Genomic DNA, 24,177 nt, shown 5'->3' on the forward strand with positions numbered 1-24,177 from the left:
CACCGGCGGCGCGCCCGCTTTGCCTTCCTTCGACCGGCCGACGACGAAGCCTCGCGCCTCGTCTCCCTCCCACCCCCATCTTCTCGATTAATTATCTGGCGCAGCCTGTCAATCGCTCGACCTCCGTTATTCTTTGAGGCATCCCGTCGCTCCCTGCTGGATCCCGACCAGGCCTTTCACCCCCTGCCCGCACCCGCCGCGGTGCAATCCTCGGGGGGCTCTCTTCCCGCCGCTCTCGACTGAACTACCAGTCGGCAGAGACTCTCAACTTCCCCCCCTCAACCTCTCCGCCGTGCGACTCTCCTCCGTCACCCTTCCCTTCCACCCCATCCACTCGGTTTTCCCTCCGATCTACGTTCCATCTCATTGTCTACCGTGCGCTCTTCATTCTGCCAGGAATGACTCTCTTTTTGTTTGCGGTGGCCCTACTCTAGCCGTGTGGTCGAAGATCCCCGCTTTGCACCCGTCTGCCGCAAGCACGCCTGTCTCCTCCTCCGGGCCCTTTCTCTCCCTCCTTTGTCTGTCATCTCATCCCCAGCCCGCAGGATGATTACTGCTACATCCTTTTTGAATCCCCTCGGCAGCCGACCGCCGCGGTATCGCACTCCCTCGCCGCCGCGACGCGCCGTCGAGCCTATCTCGCCCTGTTCCACCTCCGAACTCCGTGCCTCATGGGTCGACCGCAACGTCTCCAGAGTTGCCGCCTCCGATCGCGACCACTTCATACCGAACACCATTGGATACCGTCATGATGATGAGACAGCGGCTCATCGGTCGAGCCATGGCCGCTCCGGCTCAACCATCGACGCCCTCGCGACGATCGCTTTAGCGACGAGTCCAACCTTTGCACCTCTTTCCTATAGACCTCCCTCGCAAAACTCCACCCCCGCCATGTCGCTATTTCCGCCCGAACCTATAGAATCCGCAGAACGTCCGACAAAGCGCCCGCGGTCGGAAAAAGATCAGTCCCCGTTCCTCCAGCACCGGACAGTGGCAGTCCCGGATGCAAATTCTGCTTCGCTATTTGACAGCATGAAGACAGACGCCGAGCTTTTGCTGAACCTTGCGCGGCCCACAAATTTTCATCCGCCTGCTTCTGCTGCGAAACGAGTCAGCATCGACGAGTCGTTTTATCATTATGGGGATGAACAAAAGCGGCATGTCACGGCGGACTCCGGAGGGCTGAGCTGGAGGGTCCACGACGAAAAATACACATATAATACATCGGGGAATCACAACCTGCCACCATCTCGGCTGAGGTCACAGTCTGATGGATCGGCCGCAATCTCACGCCCGGCGATCCAAGGCTTGCGGCCTAATACGAGCTCCTCCACTCTTCCACCCATCCTCTGGCAGGAGGAAGGCGAGGCCGGAGACGATCATTGGGTCTCAACGACCAAAACTACCGTGAACGGTATGCCGTCCGCTGTACGAAGCTCAATGCACGCGACCGATGTTACACAGATGCCAACAGACCAACCCTCCAAGGTCGAGGACGACCCGGAATCCGAGGAATCTAGCCAGGCTAGTTGCGCAGCCTGCAATCTTGTCCGGATTCCGATAGACACTGGCGAGCAAGGCGATGTGACATGGATCAGCTGTGACGGCTGTAAGCGGTGGTTTCACATCGTCTGTGCCGGGTTCAAGAATGATCGCGAGATTCGGACGGTGGACAAGTTTATCTGCCGAGGATGCCGACCAGTCCATGGTCAGACTACGTTCGTTCGGAAGTCTTCTCGAGCTCGTACCGCTATTGATTATGCTGGCCTCAACCAGGGGCTGGTGAAGGCCGCGACGGATTCGTTGGAACACCACTACATTGAACCCATTCGACAGGGCAAAATCCAATTTCTCCCCGAAAGCTTCCCTCGGATGCGCCCGGAGCTGGTCACTGCCGAGTATTTTGAGCGAGGCAACGGCATGACGGAACCGATCGTCATCCCCGCGGAATGGAACACTCGTGAGTCCGTCTGGCTCAGCGATTCCGAGCTCGATACCTTGGCCCAAGAAGCCCCCACGCAAGAAATGTTCGATGAGTTGCTCGAGCACCTCGTCGAAGAGGAAGCCGAAAGGAGCCACGAGCAAGTCGTGGACTGCGGCCAGGACCAGCTGGACATGGTAATTCCTCAAGGCCTCACCGTTCGCAGGGTCGCGGAGCTGTATGGTCCGGAAGAAAGGGTGGAAGTCATTGACGTGAAGTCACAACAGGGAGAAGATAAGAGGTGGACCATGCAGAAGTGGGCGGATTACTACGAAAGCACTGGCGACAAGGTGGTCCGCAACGTTATCAGTTTGGAGGTATCTCAGAGCCCATTGGGTCGGTTGATCCGCCGACCAAAGGTTGTCCGTGACCTTGACCTCCAAGACTCGGTCTGGCCTGATGAACTCAAGGCGGTTGGGGACTATCCGAAAGTTCAGTTCTACTGTTTGATGTCTGTTGCCGACTGCTACACCGATTTTCATATCGACTTTGGAGGGTCATCCGTCTATTACCATATTCTGAAGGGCAAAAAGACCTTCTTCTTCATCCCGCCCAAGGACAAACATCTGAAGAAGTATGAAGAATGGTGTAATTCTCCCGCTCAGGATTCCACCTTTCTCGGCGACCAGACCAAGGAATGTTACCGCGTGGATCTTTCTGAGGGCGATACGATGCTGATCCCATCAGGCTGGATCCACGCCGTTTGGACCCCTGAAAACAGCCTGGTCATCGGCGGCAACTTCCTAACGAGGCTAAATTATGGGATGCAGATCAAGATCGCGCAGATTGAGAAGGACACCAAGGTCCCAAGGAAGTTTCGGTACCCATTCTTTCAGAAGATCCAATGGTATACCGCGTTGAGGTATCTGGAGGATGACCCTCTACCCCAGAGCGTTTTGGACGCGTTCGTGCAAGACGAAAACCACCGCTTTCACCGAGGATACCCGATCTACTATGAATTTGGAGAACGAGCGAATCATGCACCTGCCGGATCGCCCTATCATAACGCGCGCTTCTATTCACAGGCTGAACTGGAAGGGTTGCCCGATCTTGCAAAATACCTCCTCCGCACCGCTCTGATTGCGGGCTCCTACCTTGTCGAAGGCGTAACCATGGATGCCCGGAATGCAGTCCGGCGATCGATACCGAAGATGTCCGGGGACCCGATCGATGCAGTGAGGAAGTTCGGGATTTGGGTGGCCTGGAAGCGTGGCAATGAGAGGGCCCCGCATTGGACTCGTCCGGGGGTGATTGAAAGCAACGCCAAACTCAGTCTGGCGGAGAAGAAGCCCGCCGGACGACCCAGTCGTCGCTCCGAGCGTAATGCTGACAGTCAGCGCACGTACGCGGAGAGACAGGCCGTGCAGCGGCTTCCGGAGCAGCCCCAGGACGCTTCTGCTGACTTCAGTAGCCTCAACAGCTCCAGCATCCCCCCCAGTTCCGGAACCGCTATACAAGACAGCTTAAGTAGTGGAGCCAAAGAAGAGGCTGCTCCCAAGCCGCGCACTGCACCCCGGGGCTCCGGATTGGGTCCCAAGCGAGTTGCCTGTGACGCATGTCGGAAACGAAGGATCCGGTGTCACCACAAGGACGAACACAACGACGGAGTCTCCGGCAAGCAAACGGCCGTGGCCGCTTTTGCTACCGGCAACCATTCGCTGGCACACGATGCAGCGTCGGCGCTGAACTCACTTGCTGCCATTGCATCGGAGGCGGGCTTCCAAGACAATGGAAATGGCAGGAATGCGGACCGGTTCGATGTCCCGGGAAAGTTTAACCCCGCCATATTGAGTACGCCGCGTGCGCCTGTCAACGGATTTGGACTCAATGATGCCAGCCCCGAAGGCGCCAACACCGGCAAGAAGGGCCGTAGCAAGGCATGTGACGATTGTCGGAAGAGCAAGGTTCGTACTGTCGCCACTTTGGTCCTCATAGTGCTAATTCTAAACCACAACAGCGCCGGTGTATTCACGACGAGTATGGTCGAATTGACCCCGTCAAAGCTCAAGAACGAGCCAAGCCCCGTGCTGCTGCTTCTGCCAAACGACCTCGCACTAACGAAGAGGGTGCCAGCTCGATCCATAGCAAACGGATGAAGCAGGAGAGTACATCGCCTACGTCGAGACCAGCACATCTTAGCAACAGCCGTGAGGGTGATATGCTGGAGACGCAGGATGCTCGCCTATCTGACCATGCTCATCCCGTCTTGGATTTCAATGGCCCCTTTGCAGATGCGTCGCAGGTTGATCAAGACTTCCCCCAGCAATCCGATATAGCTGTTGAGGAGAAGGAAGCGGCCCTCGGGCCGACCTCGTACGCTTCGCCGCCTGCATTCCAGACCGACACCGTCGACGCTAAGGAGATGGACTCGGCACCGGTCTCTAAGCCGACTGCAACCCTTGTATCACCACCGACCTCGCTGGCCGATGAGACAGACGTTCCTCATGACCATGTGGACGGGGAAGGGGATCATGCGGTGGTCCTCCACACGCCAACATCCAGCTCCCGCCATTCCTCCCGCCAACCCCGCCAGGTCGACCGGTATGTGCCCGAAGTTCATGTTCCTAAGCTGGTCAAGGCCCCGACGCAAACCCCCACGGCACGCCGTTCTTCGTTCGGCGGATCCAGCGGTGGTGGGCGCAAATCCACCCCGGGACCGTCTTCGGGCTCCAAGAAGTCGTCCTCGCGGCCTTCCTCGTCGTCGCATGCCAAGAAGAGCTTCTGGTCCACGGATGACCGAAAAGGCGAACGGCATGCTGCGTCGTCGACCTCTCCCGGGCAGCTGGGCAAGAACTCGAAGCGTGTGGCGGACGAGGAGCCGGATGCGGAGAGCCTTCGCTTGATTCGCGAACTGCAGGAAGCGGAGTTTGGGCTACGGAAGCGATCCACGCGGGTTTGAAGACGGGGTCGCCTGCGGTGCCTGGCTCCCGCACGATGGAGATTGATGCCGGGTATGAATTTCTTGTTTTCCACCATTTTAGACCACCTAGATCGGGCGACCGGAGAAGTGGGTTCGATCCATTGGCAGTGTTTGGCATGCGGAGTTTGATCGGGACGGGAGTCTACGGGCGATGCTTTGGCCTTGATTTTGGCGTCTCGTTCGGCCGGGTTCGTTTGCGCCTGGGGGTTTGTTTGTGTTGCGGATTCTGTTCGTCTGTCTTTGAGAACCCTTTTAGCTTCTTTTCTTGTTGTATTTGGCGTTCACCTGCGGTTGGGAGTCTCGACCAGACCGGTCTCATCGTTCCTTTCTTTTTTCTTCTATTATTTATCTTCTTCTGGGGCATCGGTTCTTTTGACTCTGCCGCCATTTTCGATATCAATTTCAGTTCTAGCCGCGACTCGGACCTGGGGCCGAGTCCATTTTCATCCGTCTTTCTTCTATTCTTATACCAGTATACCTTGCTGCAGCGTTGTGGAGTGTGATTTCCTTGTTGATCTTGAAATTGTATCTTTGAATTTCCTGTTGGCCATCGGATGGAGCTTGGTAATTCGTGGAGTATGTGTATGTCCCGTGTGCCATAGGTCTCTTGAATATGTTGTGTTGTAGCTACGCTGGAGGTCACGGTAGACCGACTGCTAGTCTGGGTTAATATCACCACTTACCGGGGTAGTTCTACCAAAGCCAACTCCCTCCCTCCGTTACCCACGTAGCCTACGCCCACAAGAACCAACTCCAATTCCCAAACACACAATTTACATATATACATAGCCCAAACAACTACCCACAAGACAAATCCAAAACCCCATCACCCCCCCTTCCCCAAGCCCATCCCCACATCCTTCCCCCTCAAGGGCACCTCATCATCCCCCGCCCCCTCCAAATCCACCTCCTGCTCAAACTGCCTCTCCACCAAAATGGTATTCAACCCTCTCACGACAGCCTGCATCTCCGTCGCATCGCCATCCGTCTCATCATCGAGACTCTTCAACGCCGAGATCTCGGACCGATAACTACTCTTCCCTCCGGCGCTACCGTTGTGGAGTTCCAGCCAGGTGTTGTGGTGGTTGTGGGTGGTGGATTTGGATTTGGATTGTCGCTGGTGGTGGTGATGGGAGGAGGAAGAGGGGTTTGCGCTGCGGGTGAGGAGGGTGGATTTGAGATTGCGGAAGATGGAGGCGAGCGATTTGTAGATTACGGGGAGATTGGCGCAGAGAATTCCACCTAGGGGTTCCCAGGCGGAGAGGATGCCGAGGGGGACGCCGGCCCCTGGTTTGGAGGAGTGGTTGTTAGAAGGGGGTTGAAGGGGGGTGGTTTAGGGGGAAGGTACAGGTATAGTCTGAGGAGCCTTGAGTGACCACGACGGTTAAGCGGGCTGCGCTGATGGCGCAGGTTCTGGGGATGTTAGTGAGGGCTCATCTATCGTCGAGGGGATATAGATATGTAGGATAAAAAGGATAGGACGAACGCTAATCCAACCGAGAAAAGCAAACTGAGGCCGATTTTCTTATTCTTCGTAATCTGCAGACGCAAGATGACCGGCAACGGGAGCAGGAAGATCCAAATATCAGTGACGAGGTTGGCAATATTGGTAAAGTAGCTGAAGGCGACCAGGTTGAAGCATTTCCCTTCCACGCTGGAGTTCCAGAATTTCTGGATCGGTCGACACTCTAACCCTAAGACGATCTCCATGGTCATGAGCCAGAGAATCACCCAGACAACGGTGCAGATAACGACGAGGCGGAATTTCGGCGTGATGAAGATGCGATAGTATAGGGCGAGCACGGAGAGTTTGGTACTGGCGATGGCGACGTCGTAGAAGTGACTGAAGATGTAGTCGCCCTAGATGCCATGGGGGTTCGTTAGCCCATTGGGGAGATGTGCGGTCCATGACTTGGAATCCTTTTCATACCATCATGAACGTTTCAACTTCCTCATCCGGAAGAGCAGCGACATGTCGACCAAAACCATAGGGAGGACCTGTCATAGAGACGGGTTAGTGGGCACACGACACAAGCAATGCCAATTCTCGGGACGGGCCGATTAAGCGCACCGTAAACCAACCCGCTGACACACACGCCAACCCCAATGATCTATCCACGAACAGACGAGTTAGGACACGACGCGATGCATCACTCTCTAGGGCATCTCACCGTCGCCCAAAGCATGAGGTAGTCATCGAACGCCAGGCCATTCTTCGAGGACGGCCGCAGTTTGATCCAGAGGCGCCAGAGGGTGGTCAGAATCTCGATGGGGATGGGGACCGAGTATCCCACCACCACTTCCGTGACGCGCGATTGAGCCAGGTACGCCGCCGAATATTGCGTCCCCGAGGAGCTCATCGTGGACGACTACCGCATCTGTGCAGGCATCTTGCCAGACCCTGTCAGCCGGCCTGGCCATGGTGTTTTTGTAGGTGCTGACCGCGAGCGGACTGCTGGCATGCTGACGGTGGGGCTTGCTTCCTCAGGATGAACCCAACCACCCTTTCGGTAATATGGCCGGATTATGCAGTTTCGGAGATTGAGCGAGAATCCTTCAGGCAGAGAGATATCGTCAATTCCTCATTCCGGCAGCGAGCCGGGGCTGCCCTAAGTCTGGCCTAAGTCTGGCCTAAGGCCTGCCCGTTGCAAGCGCCGCCCACGTGCTCGGCCCCGTGATCGAATCGCGACGACGGAATTTGATTGCGATCCACTTGCATCCTTCGTTCGCTTTCCTGCTGGCCGCCCACGGTCGTGCCATCTCACAGCAGCGAGCCATGCTAAACCTATTAGTACCAAGGCCCGTCCCAATGCACGCTCTACCAGCAGTAGGCGCTAAAAAGCTTGCCCCCTGAGCTCGACCAAGGCGCGGACGCACTGCCGTTTAATTGCCGCCGGTATGGACTGCTCATCCCTGCCTTTCTTCGCCGTGAATCTGACCCGATCCCTGCAGGTAATCCGATCCCAAGTGCCCCAACATGAAGTTCGGCCAAGCCTTGCTGCTCGCCGCCACCGCGACCCTCTCCCTTGCCAATCGGCCGCCCACCGTTGATCTGGGCTATGCTACCTATCAGGGCTCCTACAGTACCACCTATGGTCTGAATATTTGGAAGAGGTAAGCTGATCCCCTCCGGTGTCCGGCCACGGGATCCTCCGCTCGACTCCGAACGTGGTCTGATATCCTGCAGCATCCGATATGCTGCTCCCCCGGTGGGTAACCGCCGCTGGCAGGCTCCTGCACCGCCGTTGCAGAACAACAGCCAGGTCACATTGGCCGTTGATCAGCCCCCTGTCTGTCCTCAGTCCGGGGCGGCGGGAACCCCATATGTCTATGGCTTCAACTCGGGCCCGGGCGATGAAGACTGTCTATACCTGAACGTCTACGCTCCCCCGAATGCGACGGACTTGCCCGTTCTGCTGTGGATCCGTAAGTCTACGTCTCCGAACGGGTTCATCCCGTAACCAGCAATTCTGGTCAATTGCTGATGATCTACTAGACGGCGGCGGATATGGGCTCTTTGGGGCAGAGTATGACCCCAGCACAATGATGAACACCAACAACAACGGCTTCCTCACTGTGGAGATTCAGTACCGCCTGGGAGCATTCGGATTCCTCTCCTCGTCCGAAGTCAAAGAGCACGGTGTGACGAACGCCGGTCTCCTCGACCAACGCTTTGCCTTGCACTGGGTCCAGGAGCACATCGCCAAGTTCGGTGGTGACCCCAAGCGTGTCACCATCGGCGGCGAGTCCTCCGGAGCTGGCTCGGTCATGTTGCATGCTCTGGCTTATGGAGGCAAGGAGTTCAACCTCTTCAACAACGTCCGTTCTTCACCCTCTTCGCCAGCGAATCCAGCTGACAACTCTTCTTAGATCATCGCGGCAAGCGCCTATTCGCCACCAAGCTACAACTACAATGACAGCGTGCCCGAGAACTACTATAAGAAGTTTGCTGAATTGGCGGGCTGCGGACCAAACTCTACCGCGCTGAACAGATACCCCACCACCTTTGACTGCCTGGTGGCGGCTCCCAGCGCGCGGTTGCAGAACGCCAGTGGAACCGTCTCTTCCTCCGGTCTGTTCGGCACCTTTGCTTTCCTCCCCGTCGTCGACGGCGACTTGATTCAGGAGCGACCATCCCTGCAGCTGTCGCGTGGAAAAGTCAGCGGCAAACGCATCCTCGTTGGCGTAAGTCTCTTCCCCTCCTCCTCTTACCCTCTGTAGCACACTAACAACCCCAGAACAACGCCAACGACGGCGTCCCCCTAACCAACCCCAACGTGGTAACTCGCCCCAAATTCAACGAGTACATCGACAGCACCTTCCCCCGCTTCACCCAATCCGACATCGCCCGCCTCAACACCATCTACCACACCGCCGACTCCCAACCCGTCGACAACGGCCCCCGCTACGACACCCTCGGCACCAGCGGCCCAACCGCCCTGAACCAATCCGAAATGGCCACCGGCCTCCAACAAACCGTCCTCAACATCTTCGCCGAAACCACCTTCGACTGCCCCGCTCAATGGCTCGCCCAAGCCTTCAGCCACGGTCACCGCCAGGCCTGGAAATACCAGTACTCCGTGACGCCCGCCTACCACGGCGCCGACCTGTCCGCGTACTTCAGCGCCGGGGTCTCCTGGCCCGATGTCGGCTTTCGCACGGCATTCCAGAAATTCTGGGGCCAGTTCATCATGGCCGATAGCCCCGTCATTTCGCTCCGGGATGCCACGGCTAATATGTCGAATGCGTCGGTTCCGATTGGTGCGAATGGCACGATTGACTGGCCGCCGTATACGCCGCGCTATCCGTTCCAGATGGATTTGAATACTACCGGCGGGTATCTGATTCATGATGTGGTGACGTCCAATCTATCCTACTGGCTGCGCGAGGGGGATGGCATTGTGAACAACTTCCGGTTGGTGAATGCCTCGGCCTGGGAGGGTGGCCGGGGTGCTCGGTGTGACTTTTGGAGTGCTGTCTCGGCACGCGTGCCTCAGTAGGTCATCATCTACTGTCGGACCTTGAATCAGGTCGACAATGGGAGGAACTAGTTAGCGTCATTCTTTTGTATATCAGTGTATGTATTCACACATAATAGATAGATAGAGTGTATATTCATAGATACTGTTTCATATAGATGAGGGGAGATCCAATACATGACTAACCAAGCATCTATTCATATCGGCATATCGATACTCCCTGTACTGAACAAATAATCCAGAACGCAACCAGAACGCCACCCATGGCTCCGGGCCCATCCAAAAATGATATATAGTGTAGTGGTCGTGTATCTCGTCCATCGTGACTTTCGGGTCTAGCCCAATCATGCGCGTCAGGGGTCTATGCGGTCGACCAAGGAGATGTAAGAATCCAGAAAACTCCAGGGTATATCCACAGGAGATAACACCGAATGACAACGCGAGCAAAGAATAATGCTAAGAATGTAGATAGGGATGAGGTAAGGATAGCGTAAGAATAACCCCGACAATACCAGCACCCGGTTGGGGTGGTAGTCTATGCCACGGCCTCGGTATAGCCATACTCTAAGGATCATCTCATCTATTCATGCTCCCCATGTTCCGGACCGGCACCAGCACCCGCCCAGCGTTTAGCCCGCGTTTGATCGCCGATATAGTTCTTGATGACACAGGGATCCTCGTCCCGTTGCTGGCACACCTTGTGGCGGTTGAGGTGCTTGAACCGGGGCCCGAGTGGGCCGTTGACATAGTGATACTGACCCGCGAACCGATACTGGCGCTGGTCACCCAGCGGATAGAACTTGTCGCCCCAATGGCCGTTGAAGTAGAACCACTCGGTCGGGGCACTCGGCGTGACGGTCGATGCGCGGAGGGCATCACTATCGTGATCATAAGTGTAGGCGTGGGCATTCAGGAGAGGATCCCACAGGGGACCACGGTCGGTCTGGTCATGCAGCAAGCCCCAGGGAAGGATGTAGGCGTGGATACCCGGGGTGGCATACATGGCATGGGTGCCCATGGCGGAGTAGATCACGGGCTGGCAGGGATCCATGGTTAGCGTCGGGAATCCCCTGGCGGGCGGGACGAACTTACCCGTTGACCGATCTTTTCGACAGCTTCATAACTGTAGGCCTCTCCTGCCGAGTGCGCACTGAAGAAGAGCGCCTTGGGTTTACCATCATGGAATCGCACGAGACAGTGCTCCCAGTCGCCCACATGGTTCCCGAACCGCACGTTCAGCACCACGTTACCCAGATTGAAGCTGTAGAAATAGAACCAGAACGCGTCGACAATGCCATGTCCTTTGTCCATCACTAGTAGGATCGCCGGCGCCTTACTGCGCCCGCCTGTCTTCTCGATGTGAATTGGCTCGCCCCCGAACCGTTTGCGCAGCTCGTCTCGGACGCCCTCGTCCTCGAGGTCGTCGGGATGCAGGTACCCAAGATCTTCCGGAGACCAGCTGTCGTCCGTCCCATCCGATGAGCGGTGGCCCGAGTCATACCACTTGGCGCGTTCGTCCGGCGTGTCACCGGGAATGGGTCCATCCACGCGTCCGTCCCAGTCCGGCCAGGACTGCTCGAGATCGTCATCAGGAGCCTCGGGAATATTCTTCTCGCCTTCAATCCACGGCGGGCGATCCTCTACATTGTCATTGCTGGTCAAAAACACGTAGTGACCCTCCTGGAACTCGTTCAGCTGATCAAGATCCTGCAGAGACGGATGGTCGCCTTGTGCCTGGATCGGCGTGTAGTTCAGCATCGGCGTGACGTGGTAAAGATGCTCCGCAATGTCGCCGGGCCAGAATTGCTCGTGCGAAGACAGGTGGACCAACGGCGCATACTGGAAGACATACTCGGGGATTTGCCGGCGGGAGCGTTCGGCTTCATCCCAGGCGGCAGCTGGGTGCAGCGAGTCGTTGAACTGGGCATCGCGCCAGGCGGCGTAGTGGGCCTCCTCTTCGGGCGACGTGAGCCCCATAGTGGGCTGGCGCTGGCCATAGCGGGGCCGCACCAGCCGGAAGTGGGCGGTCCCGCACAGGCCGAGCCACCGACAGGCCTTCCGATCCCACCATGACGAGGAGGAGGCGACCCAGCGCTGCTCGTCGTGATCCTCGTCGTACCAAACAAAGGCCGACGGGTTCGCGGCGCGGGCGGCGCTGTTGATCAAGACATACGCGATCAGGGAAGAGAGAGTGACAATGGCAGCTCTCGTAGCACGAACCATCTGCTGACCGAGGCCGGAGGGCGCCTCAAGCTCGGAGGAAGAAGGACGCGAAGAGGAGAGCTCTACCAACCCGCGCTGGTCTGCGGGTGTGGGAGTCACTGAGGGGGCGCCGATCGGGCCAGCAGAGGTGGGATACGAAGCGACCAGGCTCTCGGCAAGAGCGGTCAGGGAGAACTCCTCGGGGGGATGTACAGGAGGATGAGAGGCATCCGAGCCGACGGGGGAGGAGAGACAGAACGACTGCGACAGCAGAAGCAGCAGCAGCAGAACGGAAGAGAAAAAACGACCGGGCCGGGCATTCACGCCCGGAAGCAAAGGCAGCGAAGGAGTCACTATAAGAAGCAGCAGCGGGCAGGCGCGATGACATTGTCAGTCAGCCGGGCAGGGTCGAGAACAGCAAGAACGGAGCCCGGATGGTCAGGATGGAGCAGAATAGGGCAGGGATTGGCCATGGATGGGGCCTGGTAGGGCAGGCAAACAGCGGGCGCCGCAGTGCCGTCGTCGCATCGAGCCCATTGCAGGCAATCAGAGGGCCGGACGAGGGGGGGGTTAGGGCTGAAGGGAAGAGAGAACGACCAGAAGGGAACAGGGAATGGGCCGGCGAGTTGCCGGGAGCAGAAGAGCGACCAAAGGGCGTTTCCCTGGACTTTTCCCTTGGACCCGGCAAGCACGGAAGCGGCTTAGATAATGGATGATGGAGGCCCGCCTTCAAATGGGAAGGGGACGGATGCAGAGGGCGCCCTTGCGGCCCTGTTGGCTTCCGCCGCGAGCCGGATCGTCATGATGGAGGGAGGAAAAGGACGGAAGGGACGGCAGAACTAGGGGAATTGAATTGAATAGAATGGGATGAAATGGAACTAACTCACTGGTCAACGACGGCTATCTGGATCCCGATGGAGTCTCAGCCAGACCGTGGAAGGAATGCCACCGGGATGGGGGATGAAAGTGACAATGGTGACGATGATACGAGGGACGATGATGCAAGTGGGGATGAAGTCATCCGGACGATCATCTATCTATCAGGAGAGAGCTCGGCAGCTGCGGTGAAGAGAGGGAGTGGAGGAGGAGGAGGAGGAGGAGGAGGAGGAGGAGGGGAAACAAAGGGGAATTGGAGGAGAGACCGAGAGAATCAATGGATCCTCAGGGTCGCGAAGTCTAACCGTCAGCCTCAATGGATGCCTGAAGCGACCAGACCATGACTGTAAGTTACTGTGTATGACAAACCAACCCCAGCCAGGTCTACCTCGTTCCGCCGCTATCGACACACTGTATCCCGAGTCCTCGCAGTTCGAGTGGATTCACCGCCAAGTCCCGATAGCCGTCGCGCCCGCTGATTAGTCGCCGCCCGGCCAATTCTTGTTTTCTTCGGCCACTAAAACATCGCCATTTCTATCATCATCATTATCATACCAACAACAACGCAACCACCACCAACACCATCATGGCCCTTCCCACCCCGCTGATGCTGGACCCGGCCATGCTGGCCGAGTCCACCTTGGCCAATCCCGACGAGGACGACTCCGACTATGAATACGAATATCATCCCACCGAGACCGAGGTCCGTGACTGGGGCCACTGCCTTGATTCTTTGTTTTGTTGGTTGTGCTGACTGCCACTAGACCGTTTATCTGACTCTCGACCTGACCTCTCTCCATGGGCCCATCAGGCCTCCCCGTCGTCGTGATTCTTCCCACTCCACCACCACCCCCTCCTCCAATCCCTCTCAGCACGATGAACCCGACGCCGCCCTCTCCAGTACTGAAGCAGACGCCAACCCTTCCGCCGACCGCGTGCAGATCCTAGCTCTTCACACCCCCAACCCTATTATCTCCTACCAAAACCAAATCTTCAGTGGCTCCTGGGCTGATCAAATCGGCACCGAGCTGCTCTTCTCTCACCCGGAACATCCCCACGATGCGGCAGAAGCGGAAAGCTCCAGTCCTGCCATCCCACTAAGACACACCAAGCACTATGACCTGCTCGCGGCCAATAGCGTCAAGATCCTCGGTCGCAAAGCCAACCTCATCTCCAGCTCGTCCAATGTCTACGCTCCGGACGCCTCTGTGGCGCCCGAATCCGCCGAGGCCACTGCAACAACCACACCCTCCTCCGCAGGCAAGGTGCGCAAAACGGCCCCACAGACGAACCAGGCCCGTTTCCTGGACCGACTGGCCAGCCTGAAGCGCAGCAAGGGCGAGATCGACACCGTCCGGATGACGTTCAGCACCAAGCGGATACAGAATCTGGAGGATCGCGTGCAGGGCTGGGCTCGCACGGACGAGCAGCTGGCACAGATTCACCGGCTGAACGAGCTGGCGCTATCGGGGGATGCCACCGCGATGGCGGAGCTCGAGGGCCTCTATTCGCAGCTTGGGGGACATGAGGAGGAGTCCGACCAGGAGGAGCCACTGTCTCAGTCCTAGTCTCCCGACGGCGGACTGAGAGTTTGCTACACGACCGGCCTACCGTTGGCAGCGGCGGAAATAGGCTTCCGGGATACGAAGGATGGGATGGGCGCGATCCGCGAGATCCAGACCGGAGGCCGCGCACTTTGAGTTCAGTCACGTGCGGGAGCCTCCGAAGCTCCGACCGAGGTCCAGGCACATGTCCAGGCGAGCATCGGGCCGGCGAGAACAGTTCTACTGGCGGATCTACGGACACCGGGACGAGAGTTAGGCTTTGAACTGGGCAGGGTTGATTGCACTACCGGGTTGATCGCACGAACCGGGTTGCGCGGCGCGATGGCGTCATGGATCCTGCAAGGTACATCCCTGTGCATGTGAGCCGCCTCGAAGACCATCCGATATCAATACGGAGTATCTACATGCGTGCGATGTGATGTGATGTGATGAAAGTGTTTATCACGATCAATGATAATGATCAATGGTAAGATAGATCCATAGTGGATATAGTATACAATTTTCCCCAGCTGCTTGCTATCTATGAAGCAGCTACCATGTCAAGTACCAATCCAATCCAATCCCAATAACCCAAGCAAACAATCATCCATAAACAATATAATGAAACCAATACCAATTTAAACGCTAAACCCCATCCCAAAATCAACCCAAATGGAAATACCCAGACCAAACCGGGCAAAGTAAACCCAGATCACCTAAATCCCTCTATCCCAACTCTACCATGCATCCACCAACCCCCTATCCCCATCTATCCCCACCCCCGTCCAATCAACAATCCTATAACTCATCGAATCAAGCCCAAAACCTCCTCATCTCGACCGGCGACGGCGGCGGCGGAGGCGGCAAAGCAAACTCCCACTCACTTTTCTCGGCGTAGGGAGTCGTCGCCGTGCTGGTGGGCGTGGAGGTAGAATCGACGACGGCTTTGGGGATGTGTGATGAGGCGGAGAGGATGGCGCGGGAGATATCTTGGGAGAAGGTTGTGGGGGAGGTGGAGGATGAGGAGGATGTTGCGCTTCTTGTGGAGGGAGTGAGGAGGGTTGGTGTGGGACGGGTCATTGTGGGAGACATGGTTCTTTTCTTTTCTTTCCAGGTCTTCTGTTTTGGGTTCGAGTTGTGGTTGAGGTGAGGCGAGGGAGGATGTTGATAGAGAAGGAGGTAGTGTTGGTGTTGGTGATGAGGGGGTGTGGATGTGTTGAGAATAGACACCAGTGTCTGGTTCGTTGGTTGTAGGATGGATATTATAGAATAGATTTTAGGTAGGTAAAGAGAGATCCTGTCAAGATAATCAATAAGTGAGTGACATGCAGCTGCACATGTAGAACATATATATAACCGAGCAGGAACCCAAGAAAAGCAAAGAACTCGAGCAGGGTATAAGTTAAGGCAGCAGCAGAAACCCAATATAGATGCTCCGAACGGACGAATCTTAAGAGGGATCCGAAAACCGCCGAGGTTCTCCCCATGGGTGGAAATCGGGTCCAATTCCCTCTTAACCGAGGGGGAAGTCCGTGTTTGGGTCGTGGTTGGGTAGGTTGGGTTGTGCAAGGGAAAAGGAAAGAGGAATTATTGGGATCTTACCTGCGTGGATGCTCTGTGCTGCTGCTGTAGGCAGATGGTGTTGGGATGGAAGAATGGGGAGGATGAATGGATGGATGGATGGATGGAGGGATGGTTTATAACAATACTCCGGAGGTCTATCAGCAGGAAGGAGAAAAGGAGAATGGAAATCGAATCGAGTTGCTATCAAGCTACACCAACAGACAAGAACTAGAAACAGATGTCTTGGGGCGGACCAACCTGTATCAAGCCAGTGAGTAGTCTCTGGGGAGAAAAGAGAAAGACGATGGAAAGGTAGAGTGAGCAGAAATGACCCATTTAAAATACCCTGCCGGCTTCTTGTATCCTATTCCTACCTTAGCAGTCCATCGGTAAATAAAGGAGGAGCTCGAGAGCTATTCCCCCCACCCGAATGGATACATCCCTTTGTCCCGTTGCGAGGCGAACAGAGACTAAAAAAATAGAATAAAATAAAAAAAATAAAAATCAAAAAAAATCAAGAAAAAGACACGCCTCACCGGAGCCAGGGCGTCGGGGCCCAGGCCACATACCCATTGGCCTGGGATGGCATGGTAGTACTGGGGACATGCTTTGCGGAAGGCCGGAAGAGCGCGCCGGGGATGCAAGAAGTAGTGGAACTAAGAAGCACGCCTGGGGAAAAGACCTCAGCCCCGGAGCAGCAGCAGAAGGATGGGGAAACACATACGTGTGCAGCTGTGGGGGGAAAAGAAACAAGGGTCGACTAGTCAGGAATCAGTATGGAGTAGTCTTAGACTTTTGAGTCCAATCTCCATACCTCCCCCCAGTCCCCCCAGTCAACCCAGCAGAGTTCCGGGAAAGGCAGACGACTCCATCGTGAGACTATCTGTCTAATTACTGGTCTATCATCCTCCTGCTCGTCTTTTAGGAAAGAGTCTCGGAGAATACCTACTTTTTACTCTGTCTCTTCTCGTACAAAACAATCCATGATCGGATCCCTCACCCCTTCTCCGATAGCTCACCTTCTAGAAACCCGACCACCCGCCAATCCCTCCCGAAGGATCGATCCGTGTGGCAAAAAGAATCAGAAACACCCTTCTCCCCAACAAGTAATAACCCCTGCTTGCGTGTTCCCCTGGATTCATCTTCATTTTAACTGAGGCCAGTTCCAGTTCTGTGCCTTGCCGGGGGGTTACTCTTCATCGTACTCCGTAGATAACTCCGGACCAAGGTCTCAACTCATCCGTACAAGAATAAGCTCTTCCCAGGCGGCTGGTCGAGATACTCCGATGGAATGAAATGATCATCTGGGGAGCAGCCAAGATCGACGTCGTCAGCCCTCCACATTCCAGTCCGCGCCGGACTATGAGAGGCTCTGTGCGTCGGTCGTATCGAAACTCGTTGAGACCCGGTGAGGGTGCTGGGGTGTCGATCTGGGGTTGCAATGGCCGGATGTCACTGGTGCATTGGTGGTTGCCGGCACAGAGCACTCTCGGTCCCTGGGCAGACAAAGGGATGAGGTCTGGACTCGGCCGGTCAGGAAATTAATTGGACCTGGAGATGAAGTACTTGATAGAGGTGCAGATCTAGCAGCCCTCACTTGGGAAGCTCGAGCGATGCTCTCGGGATGCACACCGGATACCAAGGAGAGAGTAGAATACTTCCAGTCCAGTCATCCAAGCGGTAGTTAGATGATCCATCATGTGTATACAAACAGTACAGTAAACCACCCACCCACCCAACCCATTTTAGCCAGAACCCCCTGCCCTGCTCTCCCTATCTATACATCACCGGCACATGCCGATGAAATCCTCTTCGACCACCAACGCCAAACGCCTCGCAAACCGAATCAGTCAAAGCATCCCCCCCAGCCGCTACTCTTCAAACTTCCGCTTCACCCCATTACTTCCATTCGCCGCTCCCCCTTGTCTGTTCCGCTCCGCCATCAGCGCCTGTCGCTTCTTCCACGCCGTCTTGATCGCCGGTGCGGCCCGGATGAGGTCCTCCTCCGTCACCCGGTCCTGGATACTCTCCAGCACCTTCTCCACCGTCGAGATATGGTTCGCATCCGCTTTATCATCTCGAAGCCGATGGAACCGCCACCGGCCCTGGTCATCCTTGGCGCACTCGACAATCGCATCGTCCAACGGCTGCTGTAGCGCCTTCATGTCCTCCCACTCGGCCGGGCTGACATACATCTCCCCGAACGGCTGATACTCGTTGGAATTGAGCATCACATACAGATGAAAGATCGGGACGGCCTCGTAGTCCAGGTATGGCTCCGTCACCCCCTCCGCCTCATCATCGGTATCCGGTTCCAGCAGCGGGAACTCCAAGCGCATGCGAAAATCGATCGTATTCTCCGACGGCGGCTTCCACTTCAGGATATGCTCGTCCGTCCCAATGCGATACGGGGTACTCCGACAGGTAAAGATCAGACCGTCGTTGCCATGAATCTTCTTCACCTTAGGGATAATATCCCGAAACATCATCTCAATCCCATAACTAAACTGCGTCGACTTATCCTCAACCGCAAAGGCCCGATGTTCCTTTTCCCCCGGAAACCGCTCATACAGCGCATTATACGGCTTCAACACCTTCTCCTTAAAATACGCCAGCCGTTTATCCAGCGTCCGATGCATCAGACTCTGCCCATCAAGCACCAAACAATCGAACACCAGGAACTTGAGTTGCTGGGATCCGTCCTCGTAGGTATCATTTACCAGCTCGCCATCCACCAGCGTATCGACATGGAAGCTCTGAAACGTATCATCGTCGGGCAAGGGGAAGTGCAGGCCCGGCACGTAGCGGTACTCGTTTTTGCGGTCGATCAGGTAGTGAATTTCCGGCATGTCAGACTCCGGGTCTCCCCGGGCAAAGTACATCAGACATCGAATGCCGTCCGTCTTTTCGCACACGTAGTAGTCTTCTTTTTGGAGCTCGGTCAGATGCCGCGTCGAAAAACTGACCGGTTGCGCGCCGGGGAAGTTGAGGTTGTTGCGACCGAGGAGGGTGGCCACTTCGCGGCGGAATTGGTCTGCGAGTTCGGGTTCGGCTTTGATGCCGACGGCGTCGAGGTCGGGGACGGAGTTGCCCATGGTGAGAAAGGGGGGTGGTTGGAGAGGGGTGCGAGGAGTGAATGAGCTGAGGGATAGCCAGGAGTAGTGGTGGTGGTCGGGGTGAGGGTAAGAGCTCTCGCCCGCAGGCGCCGGGGTAAATGTGTTTCGCAGTAGTCGGATTTGAGAAGAGGCATACAGGGGGCGTGGTGGTGGTGAGTGGACGGGGAGGTTGGGTCGAGAAAGTGAGAGCAGGCGCATTGAGGCAAGAAGGTAGCTTTGACTCCATCTGCGGAGGTTCGGAGATCTGTGGTGGCCTGAGGCATCACTACCGTAGGCATCTGCTGATCATGAATGAGATGATGGGGATCCACGACAGCCAGCAGCAGCAGAGCAGAACAGCTGAGCTACTCTTGACCACACCCAGGTGAACCATAAGTATTAAGCAGAGTAGGCTACAGGAGTCCTGCAATGTTCCTCACCAACACCCAAAGAGACAGACTGACTGCGTATGTGCTTTGATTGCAATCTATCACAGCCGCAAAGAACGACCAAATTTACAAATAATGCACGCCAGGGGACACTCAGCGCGGGGTATCTTATCAATCACAAACCAAAACAGACCAAGAGCCCTTCCAGAAACGCCATCCAGCATTGCCCAAACTCCCCAACCAGAACCCTTTGGAGAAGACCGTCATCACTCGTCAACCACCCTGTGCAAGAGTCCTACGAGCTGGCCGCTACGGGTAGCTTCTTAGGAGCTTGTGCCGGCGTCTTTCCACCAGCGTCTGTCGCGTTGTCCGACGCAGCTGTCGGTGCAGGCACAGTCGCAGGGATGGGCGAGGTCGTCACCTCCTCCACCGGCGTGAACAGGTTACCATCCGTAAATGGGGAGGCGACACTATCACCCGTCGAAAAGAGGCCACCACCCCGGGAGCCGCCCAAGGCATGAGACAACATTTCTTTGATCCGCACATACTGATACTTCTTCTTCGTCGAGATGAGCGTATGAGTGACCAAGGGCTGCGGATGGGAGCGGGAAATCGCCGCCATGACAGCATCTTTCTCTTCATCCGAGTCGACCGGCCCATTATTATCCAGATCATCCTGTAAAGGAGCATTGGCATCGATAGCAGCCTCTGTAGCAAACACCATTAGCATCATCCATCTCATCCTCCCCAATTCCATCCCGTAACAAAAGAGCCACTTACTCTGCTGTCTCGCCTGATTCTTCTTCTGATACGCCTGCAACAGCATATCATACGGCAAAGAACGGCCAGGAACAGCTCTCTTCGCGCCCATCGAATGACTCTTACAAGTCAACGATCTCGCGCACTGCGCACCATTCGGCAAAGTAACACCACACTGCTTCTCAACATCCACGGGGCCCTTCGGTTTCGGCGCTTTAGGTTTCGGCTCCTCCTTCTTTTTCTTCTTCTTAGGCTCCTTATCCTTGTCATCCTCCCCGGCTTCCGTCTTGCGCTTCTTCCCCTTCTTCGTCCCATCCTCCGCCATACCCTTCACAGCCGACTTCTTCGCACTCTTCTGCGCCTTGACCGACTCCTCCCCAGCACCCCCTTCACCCTTCTCCTTCTCCTTCTCCTTCTCCCCCCCGGCCCCGGTTCCTCCGGAGCCAGAACCAGGAACACTCACCCCCTCCTCATCCCCATCCTTATCCCCCTTCTCCTTGGCCCGATTCGCTGCATCCCTAGCCTCCTTCTTCCTCCTCGCCTTCTCCTGCTTCGCCCGAATACACCCCCGAATATGCTCCACAGCATTCTGTTTCAACACGGGCCTCTTACACGTCTTGCAAATGACAGTCTCGAGATGATCTTCTTCGCGCGGTTTCCCCGTCGGAAAGGCCGCCATCGTCTTCTCATCGATTTCGGGCAGAATGGGCGAAGATCCGGGTGGTGAGTCGGGAGCTGTCCAATCAATATGACCGATTAGTCTCTCTTTACTTCCTCATCGCTCAAACATCACAAGTAAAGATACGTCCTACCATCAGGTTTCTTCTTCGGTTTCGCCGCCTTCTTCAATTTAATCTTCCCGGGCTTGGTATCTTTCTCGGCGTACTTGTATCCAGAGGCATCGACTAGACTACCTGTCGTGGATGCGACAGAAGAACCTGTAAAAATATTCCAGTCAGCAAAAGTACAAACAAACAATCAATCCATCAAGCAACCCAAATCCGCGCCCCACGTATATCAAACCCGAATAGAGGGGAAAGTAAAGGGCAGGGGAAGGGAGGTCATTCCGTACCTCTGGCGCCATTAGTCGTAGCCATGATTCACAGCAACCACCGGGAAGCGCGCGACCGGTGGGATTCCAGGAATCCAGGAAATAGGTAAACGAGGGGAAGAGAGCTGAGAGGAAGAGAGTAGGATCGAAAATCAACAGCTCCGATCGGAGACGGGACGGTGATGCTGGAATGGGGCCGACGGTCGAGAGGCTGCGCAGAGCGGAGTCCGGGGCGCTCCGCATTGGGGGGTCACGTGGTGGGTGGGTGGTTTGCTTGAGGATCGGAGATCGCGCTCGAGGTCGTCGAAGTGGGGGAGGAAATGAGCTATGTTGGGCCTGGGGGAGTTGAGATCTTGCTTTTAATCGGGGTTGGGTATATTCTTTGTTTGGTTGTCGAGGTGGGTGGTGGGTGGAAGTGGAAGAAAGCTGATCGCCTCCAGCCCAACCAGCTATCGTGCCGAACAGCAGCAGCAGTCTTACATGTTTAATATAACCATGAATGGCTGTCACAGACCACGTTGGCCAGTTAAAAGTACTGAGATTTAAGTGGTTGCAGTGATCCACCTGGTGGTACAAGTTTATTGATACAATGCAATGTTATATGCAAATCGCCAATATCATATGATATACAGCCGCCTAAGCTGCATGCTTGGAAAAACACAAGCTGCTGTTCGTCCCTCCAAACCCAAAACTGTTCGTCAAGGCCACGTCAATGCGGCGCTCCTGCGCTTGTTTGGCGGCATAATTGCAGTCGAATCCATCAGCCACCCGCTCCAGATTGATGGTCGGAGGCATCACATTCTGAACCTGGCGTTAGCATTGTCATACGGGTTTAGCAGGTTGCTTACCTCGTTCACCGCGAGAACAGAAAACAAAGCTTCAATGGCGCCAGCACCACCGAGCAAATGGCCGATGGCACCCTTGGTGCTGCTGATGTTGATCTCCGTCGCCTGCTGCTTCCCTCCTGGTCCCAGCAGCAAAGACTTGATGGCAGCGTTTTCCGCTGCATCGCCGACAACAGTCGAAGTCGCGTGTGCGTTGACATAGTCAACTGCAGAAGGTGGAAGCCTGGCATTCTTCAGGGCCTTCTTCATGGCCAGAAATGCGCCTTCGCCGTTTTCTTTGGGCGCTGTCATATGATGCGCATCGCCAGAGCAGCCGTAGCCCCTCAATTCGGCATAGATACGGGCTCCTCTTGCTTTTGCGTGTTCGAGTTCCTGGGAGTGAATTAGGAAAGCTTCAGCGGTTATCGCCTGTTACGGAAAATACCTCCAAAACCAACATTGCCGCGCCCTCACCCACCACAAACCCTTCCCGATCCGCATCGAACGGCCTCGACGCCTTCGCCGGCGAATTGTTATAGCTGGTCGCCAGACTGCGTGCCCGAGCAAATCCTCCGACAGCCAAGGGGTGGATACAGGACTCTGCTCCGCCGGCCAGCATCACATCTGCATCTCCGCACGCAATGAACCGCGCTGCATCCCCTATGGAGTGTGCACCGGTGGTACAAGCGGTGGTTGCTGAATGATTTGGTCCCTATAGAATTAGCAGCGGAAATCTAGTCAGGGGAAGTGACTGTACCATGAATCCAAATCTCATAGAGATGTGCCCGGCCCCGAGATTGATCAGAAGCTTAGGGACGAACAAAGGAGATACTTTTCGGTAGCCCTGTAGACTCGTCAACGACACCTCGTGCATAGTAGACAGCGATACCGACCCCTTTCTCATATGCAACAACGGTGTTATAGATTTCGTCAAAATTGCCGATCCCGGATCCGAGGCATACTCCCTGACATAGAGTTAGGGCTGTGATGCCAAAGAGTCGCGACAGCACCTACTGTAGCTTCTCGTTGCTCCGAATCCGTGGGCACCCAGCCCGAATCTTCCAGGGCTTCTGTCGAAGCAGCCATCGCATACTGCGCGAACCGAGCCATCTTGCGCTCATCCTGGCGGACATCAGCTACGGTCGTAATTGACACTATGGCAGGCCTACATCTCGACTCAACCACTCCGAAGCAGTCCAGCATCCATCCTTCCGTGCGCCCTGTGGCACCACCGCCGCGATCTGACAGGGCAAATCGGCAAACCTGGCATCGCGATGGTTGACGTTGACAATGCCGCAGTGACCATCCAGGAGACGTTTCCAAGTCCGACGGAAACCTACGAGATTTTAATTACTTAGCAAGCGGCATGTTAACCTCGGCGCAACTGGTCCGAGCCAGTCATCGTGTACAGTTGCCTTCCTGGGCATGGATATGAGGCAGTCCACGACCTTCCCTTTCTGGAAGCGCGGGAGTGGAGACTCAGCAGACAAAATGACGGTCGAACTGCGCCGCGATGGAAGTATTGAGGGATTCCCGGTGACATCCAGGACATTTACTCACCTACTCCTAGAGGTGTCACTGCTCCGAGACCAGTCACGACGACACGACGCATGGCATTCTGGGGATACAGTACGTAGTTACGTCTGGCTTTTTCCGCGTCCCGTCGCGGTTGGTCGTTCTCCGCAATTCAGAACGGAGGAAGGAAGATCGAATTGTCGATGGCACTATACCAATGCTGGGGAACCACGGGAGCAGCTAGAAAGATGGAAGAGAATGGAAGCGAGGCCTGCAGCTGTTGGGGTCGAGTTGTAGTCCGTGAAATATCGTTTCAGCCAATGGATCATCAGCAGCGAGTGGCCGAGGGTGTTCCTTCCGCATTGAGACGATGAAGAAATCGACCAGAAGGGAAGGTCCGCACGATGTCAGGGAAACCAGGCCGCAAGGCCATCAACCTTCTCTTTGCGGCCACCCCTCGGCCACCCCTCGGCCAATGA

At 55.9% G+C, this 24,177-nt stretch overlaps 10 protein-coding genes across 10 annotated transcripts; 4 read left to right on the forward strand and 6 right to left on the reverse strand.

Moving 5' to 3' along the window:
- The first annotated feature begins 342 nt into the window (after nt 1-342).
- Nucleotides 343-4,962, forward strand: jhd1 ([Histone H3]-lysine-36 demethylase). The gene is made up of 2 exons (XM_025713969.1): nt 343-3,885; nt 3,939-4,962. The coding sequence occupies exons 1-2, from the start codon at nt 547-549 to the stop codon at nt 4,878-4,880; spliced, it is 4,281 nt and encodes a 1,426-aa protein (XP_025579406.1). The 5' UTR covers nt 343-546; the 3' UTR covers nt 4,881-4,962.
- On the forward strand, nt 4,827-5,492 carry BO80DRAFT_176078 (uncharacterized protein). The gene has a single exon (XM_025713968.1). It carries the CDS (start codon nt 4,916-4,918, stop codon nt 5,402-5,404), a length of 489 nt encoding a protein of 162 aa, XP_025579407.1. The 5' UTR covers nt 4,827-4,915; the 3' UTR covers nt 5,405-5,492.
- A 235-nt stretch (nt 5,493-5,727) lies between these two features.
- On the reverse strand, nt 5,728-7,673 carry BO80DRAFT_398588 (putative integral membrane protein PTH11-like; the record flags this gene model as incomplete). The annotated part of the gene is made up of 6 exons (XM_025717434.1): nt 7,073-7,673; nt 6,973-7,012; nt 6,832-6,899; nt 6,388-6,761; nt 6,250-6,314; nt 5,728-6,188 (listed from the first exon to the last, which is right to left on the reverse strand). Exons 1-6 carry the CDS (start codon nt 7,259-7,261, stop codon nt 5,728-5,730), a joined length of 1,197 nt encoding a protein of 398 aa, XP_025579408.1. The 5' UTR covers nt 7,262-7,673.
- BO80DRAFT_176305 (putative carboxylesterase) lies at nt 7,573-10,067 on the forward strand. The gene is made up of 6 exons (XM_025713971.1): nt 7,573-7,797; nt 7,854-8,015; nt 8,089-8,327; nt 8,398-8,720; nt 8,772-9,086; nt 9,140-10,067. Exons 2-6 carry the CDS (start codon nt 7,879-7,881, stop codon nt 9,899-9,901), a joined length of 1,776 nt encoding a protein of 591 aa, XP_025579409.1. The 5' UTR covers nt 7,573-7,797; nt 7,854-7,878; the 3' UTR covers nt 9,902-10,067.
- Nucleotides 10,068-10,460: 393 nt separating this feature from the next.
- On the reverse strand, nt 10,461-12,619 carry BO80DRAFT_441309 (uncharacterized protein; the record flags this gene model as incomplete). The annotated part of the gene is made up of 3 exons (XM_025721183.1): nt 10,461-10,916; nt 10,973-12,435; nt 12,583-12,619. The coding sequence occupies 3 exons, from the start codon at nt 12,617-12,619 to the stop codon at nt 10,461-10,463; spliced, it is 1,956 nt and encodes a 651-aa protein (XP_025579410.1).
- A 728-nt stretch (nt 12,620-13,347) lies between these two features.
- On the forward strand, nt 13,348-14,593 carry BO80DRAFT_176335 (TFIIIC subunit 6 family protein). Its single transcript, XM_025713972.1, has 2 exons — nt 13,348-13,661; nt 13,723-14,593. Exons 1-2 carry the CDS (start codon nt 13,545-13,547, stop codon nt 14,524-14,526), a joined length of 921 nt encoding a protein of 306 aa, XP_025579411.1. The 5' UTR covers nt 13,348-13,544; the 3' UTR covers nt 14,527-14,593.
- Nucleotides 14,594-15,260: 667 nt separating this feature from the next.
- On the reverse strand, nt 15,261-15,875 carry BO80DRAFT_421726 (uncharacterized protein). The gene has a single exon (XM_025718670.1). The coding sequence runs from the start codon at nt 15,580-15,582 to the stop codon at nt 15,316-15,318; it is 267 nt and encodes an 88-aa protein (XP_025579412.1). The 5' UTR covers nt 15,583-15,875; the 3' UTR covers nt 15,261-15,315.
- On the reverse strand, nt 15,687-16,535 carry BO80DRAFT_176472 (uncharacterized protein). Its single transcript, XM_025713974.1, has 3 exons — nt 16,324-16,535; nt 16,105-16,266; nt 15,687-15,799 (listed from the first exon to the last, which is right to left on the reverse strand). The coding sequence occupies exons 1-3, from the start codon at nt 16,399-16,401 to the stop codon at nt 15,779-15,781; spliced, it is 261 nt and encodes an 86-aa protein (XP_025579413.1). The 5' UTR covers nt 16,402-16,535; the 3' UTR covers nt 15,687-15,778.
- A 1,278-nt stretch (nt 16,536-17,813) lies between these two features.
- On the reverse strand, nt 17,814-21,762 carry BO80DRAFT_499301 (uncharacterized protein). Its single transcript, XM_025724181.1, has 5 exons — nt 21,381-21,762; nt 21,121-21,246; nt 20,330-21,043; nt 19,849-20,257; nt 17,814-19,425 (listed from the first exon to the last, which is right to left on the reverse strand). The coding sequence occupies exons 1-5, from the start codon at nt 21,403-21,405 to the stop codon at nt 17,937-17,939; spliced, it is 2,763 nt and encodes a 920-aa protein (XP_025579414.1). The 5' UTR covers nt 21,406-21,762; the 3' UTR covers nt 17,814-17,936.
- A 115-nt stretch (nt 21,763-21,877) lies between these two features.
- BO80DRAFT_373572 (putative beta-ketoacyl synthase (Cem1)) lies at nt 21,878-24,053 on the reverse strand. The gene is made up of 8 exons (XM_025716567.1): nt 23,744-24,053; nt 23,353-23,519; nt 23,198-23,305; nt 23,077-23,148; nt 22,941-23,027; nt 22,629-22,895; nt 22,208-22,576; nt 21,878-22,160 (listed from the first exon to the last, which is right to left on the reverse strand). The coding sequence occupies exons 1-8, from the start codon at nt 23,793-23,795 to the stop codon at nt 21,996-21,998; spliced, it is 1,287 nt and encodes a 428-aa protein (XP_025579415.1). The 5' UTR covers nt 23,796-24,053; the 3' UTR covers nt 21,878-21,995.
- Between the last annotated feature and the right edge of the window lie 124 nt (nt 24,054-24,177).

The sequence above is a fragment of the Aspergillus ibericus genome, assembly GCF_003184845.1.
Source record: "Aspergillus ibericus CBS 121593 unplaced genomic scaffold BO80scaffold_4, whole genome shotgun sequence".
NCBI lineage: Eukaryota > Fungi > Ascomycota > Eurotiomycetes > Eurotiales > Aspergillaceae > Aspergillus > Aspergillus ibericus.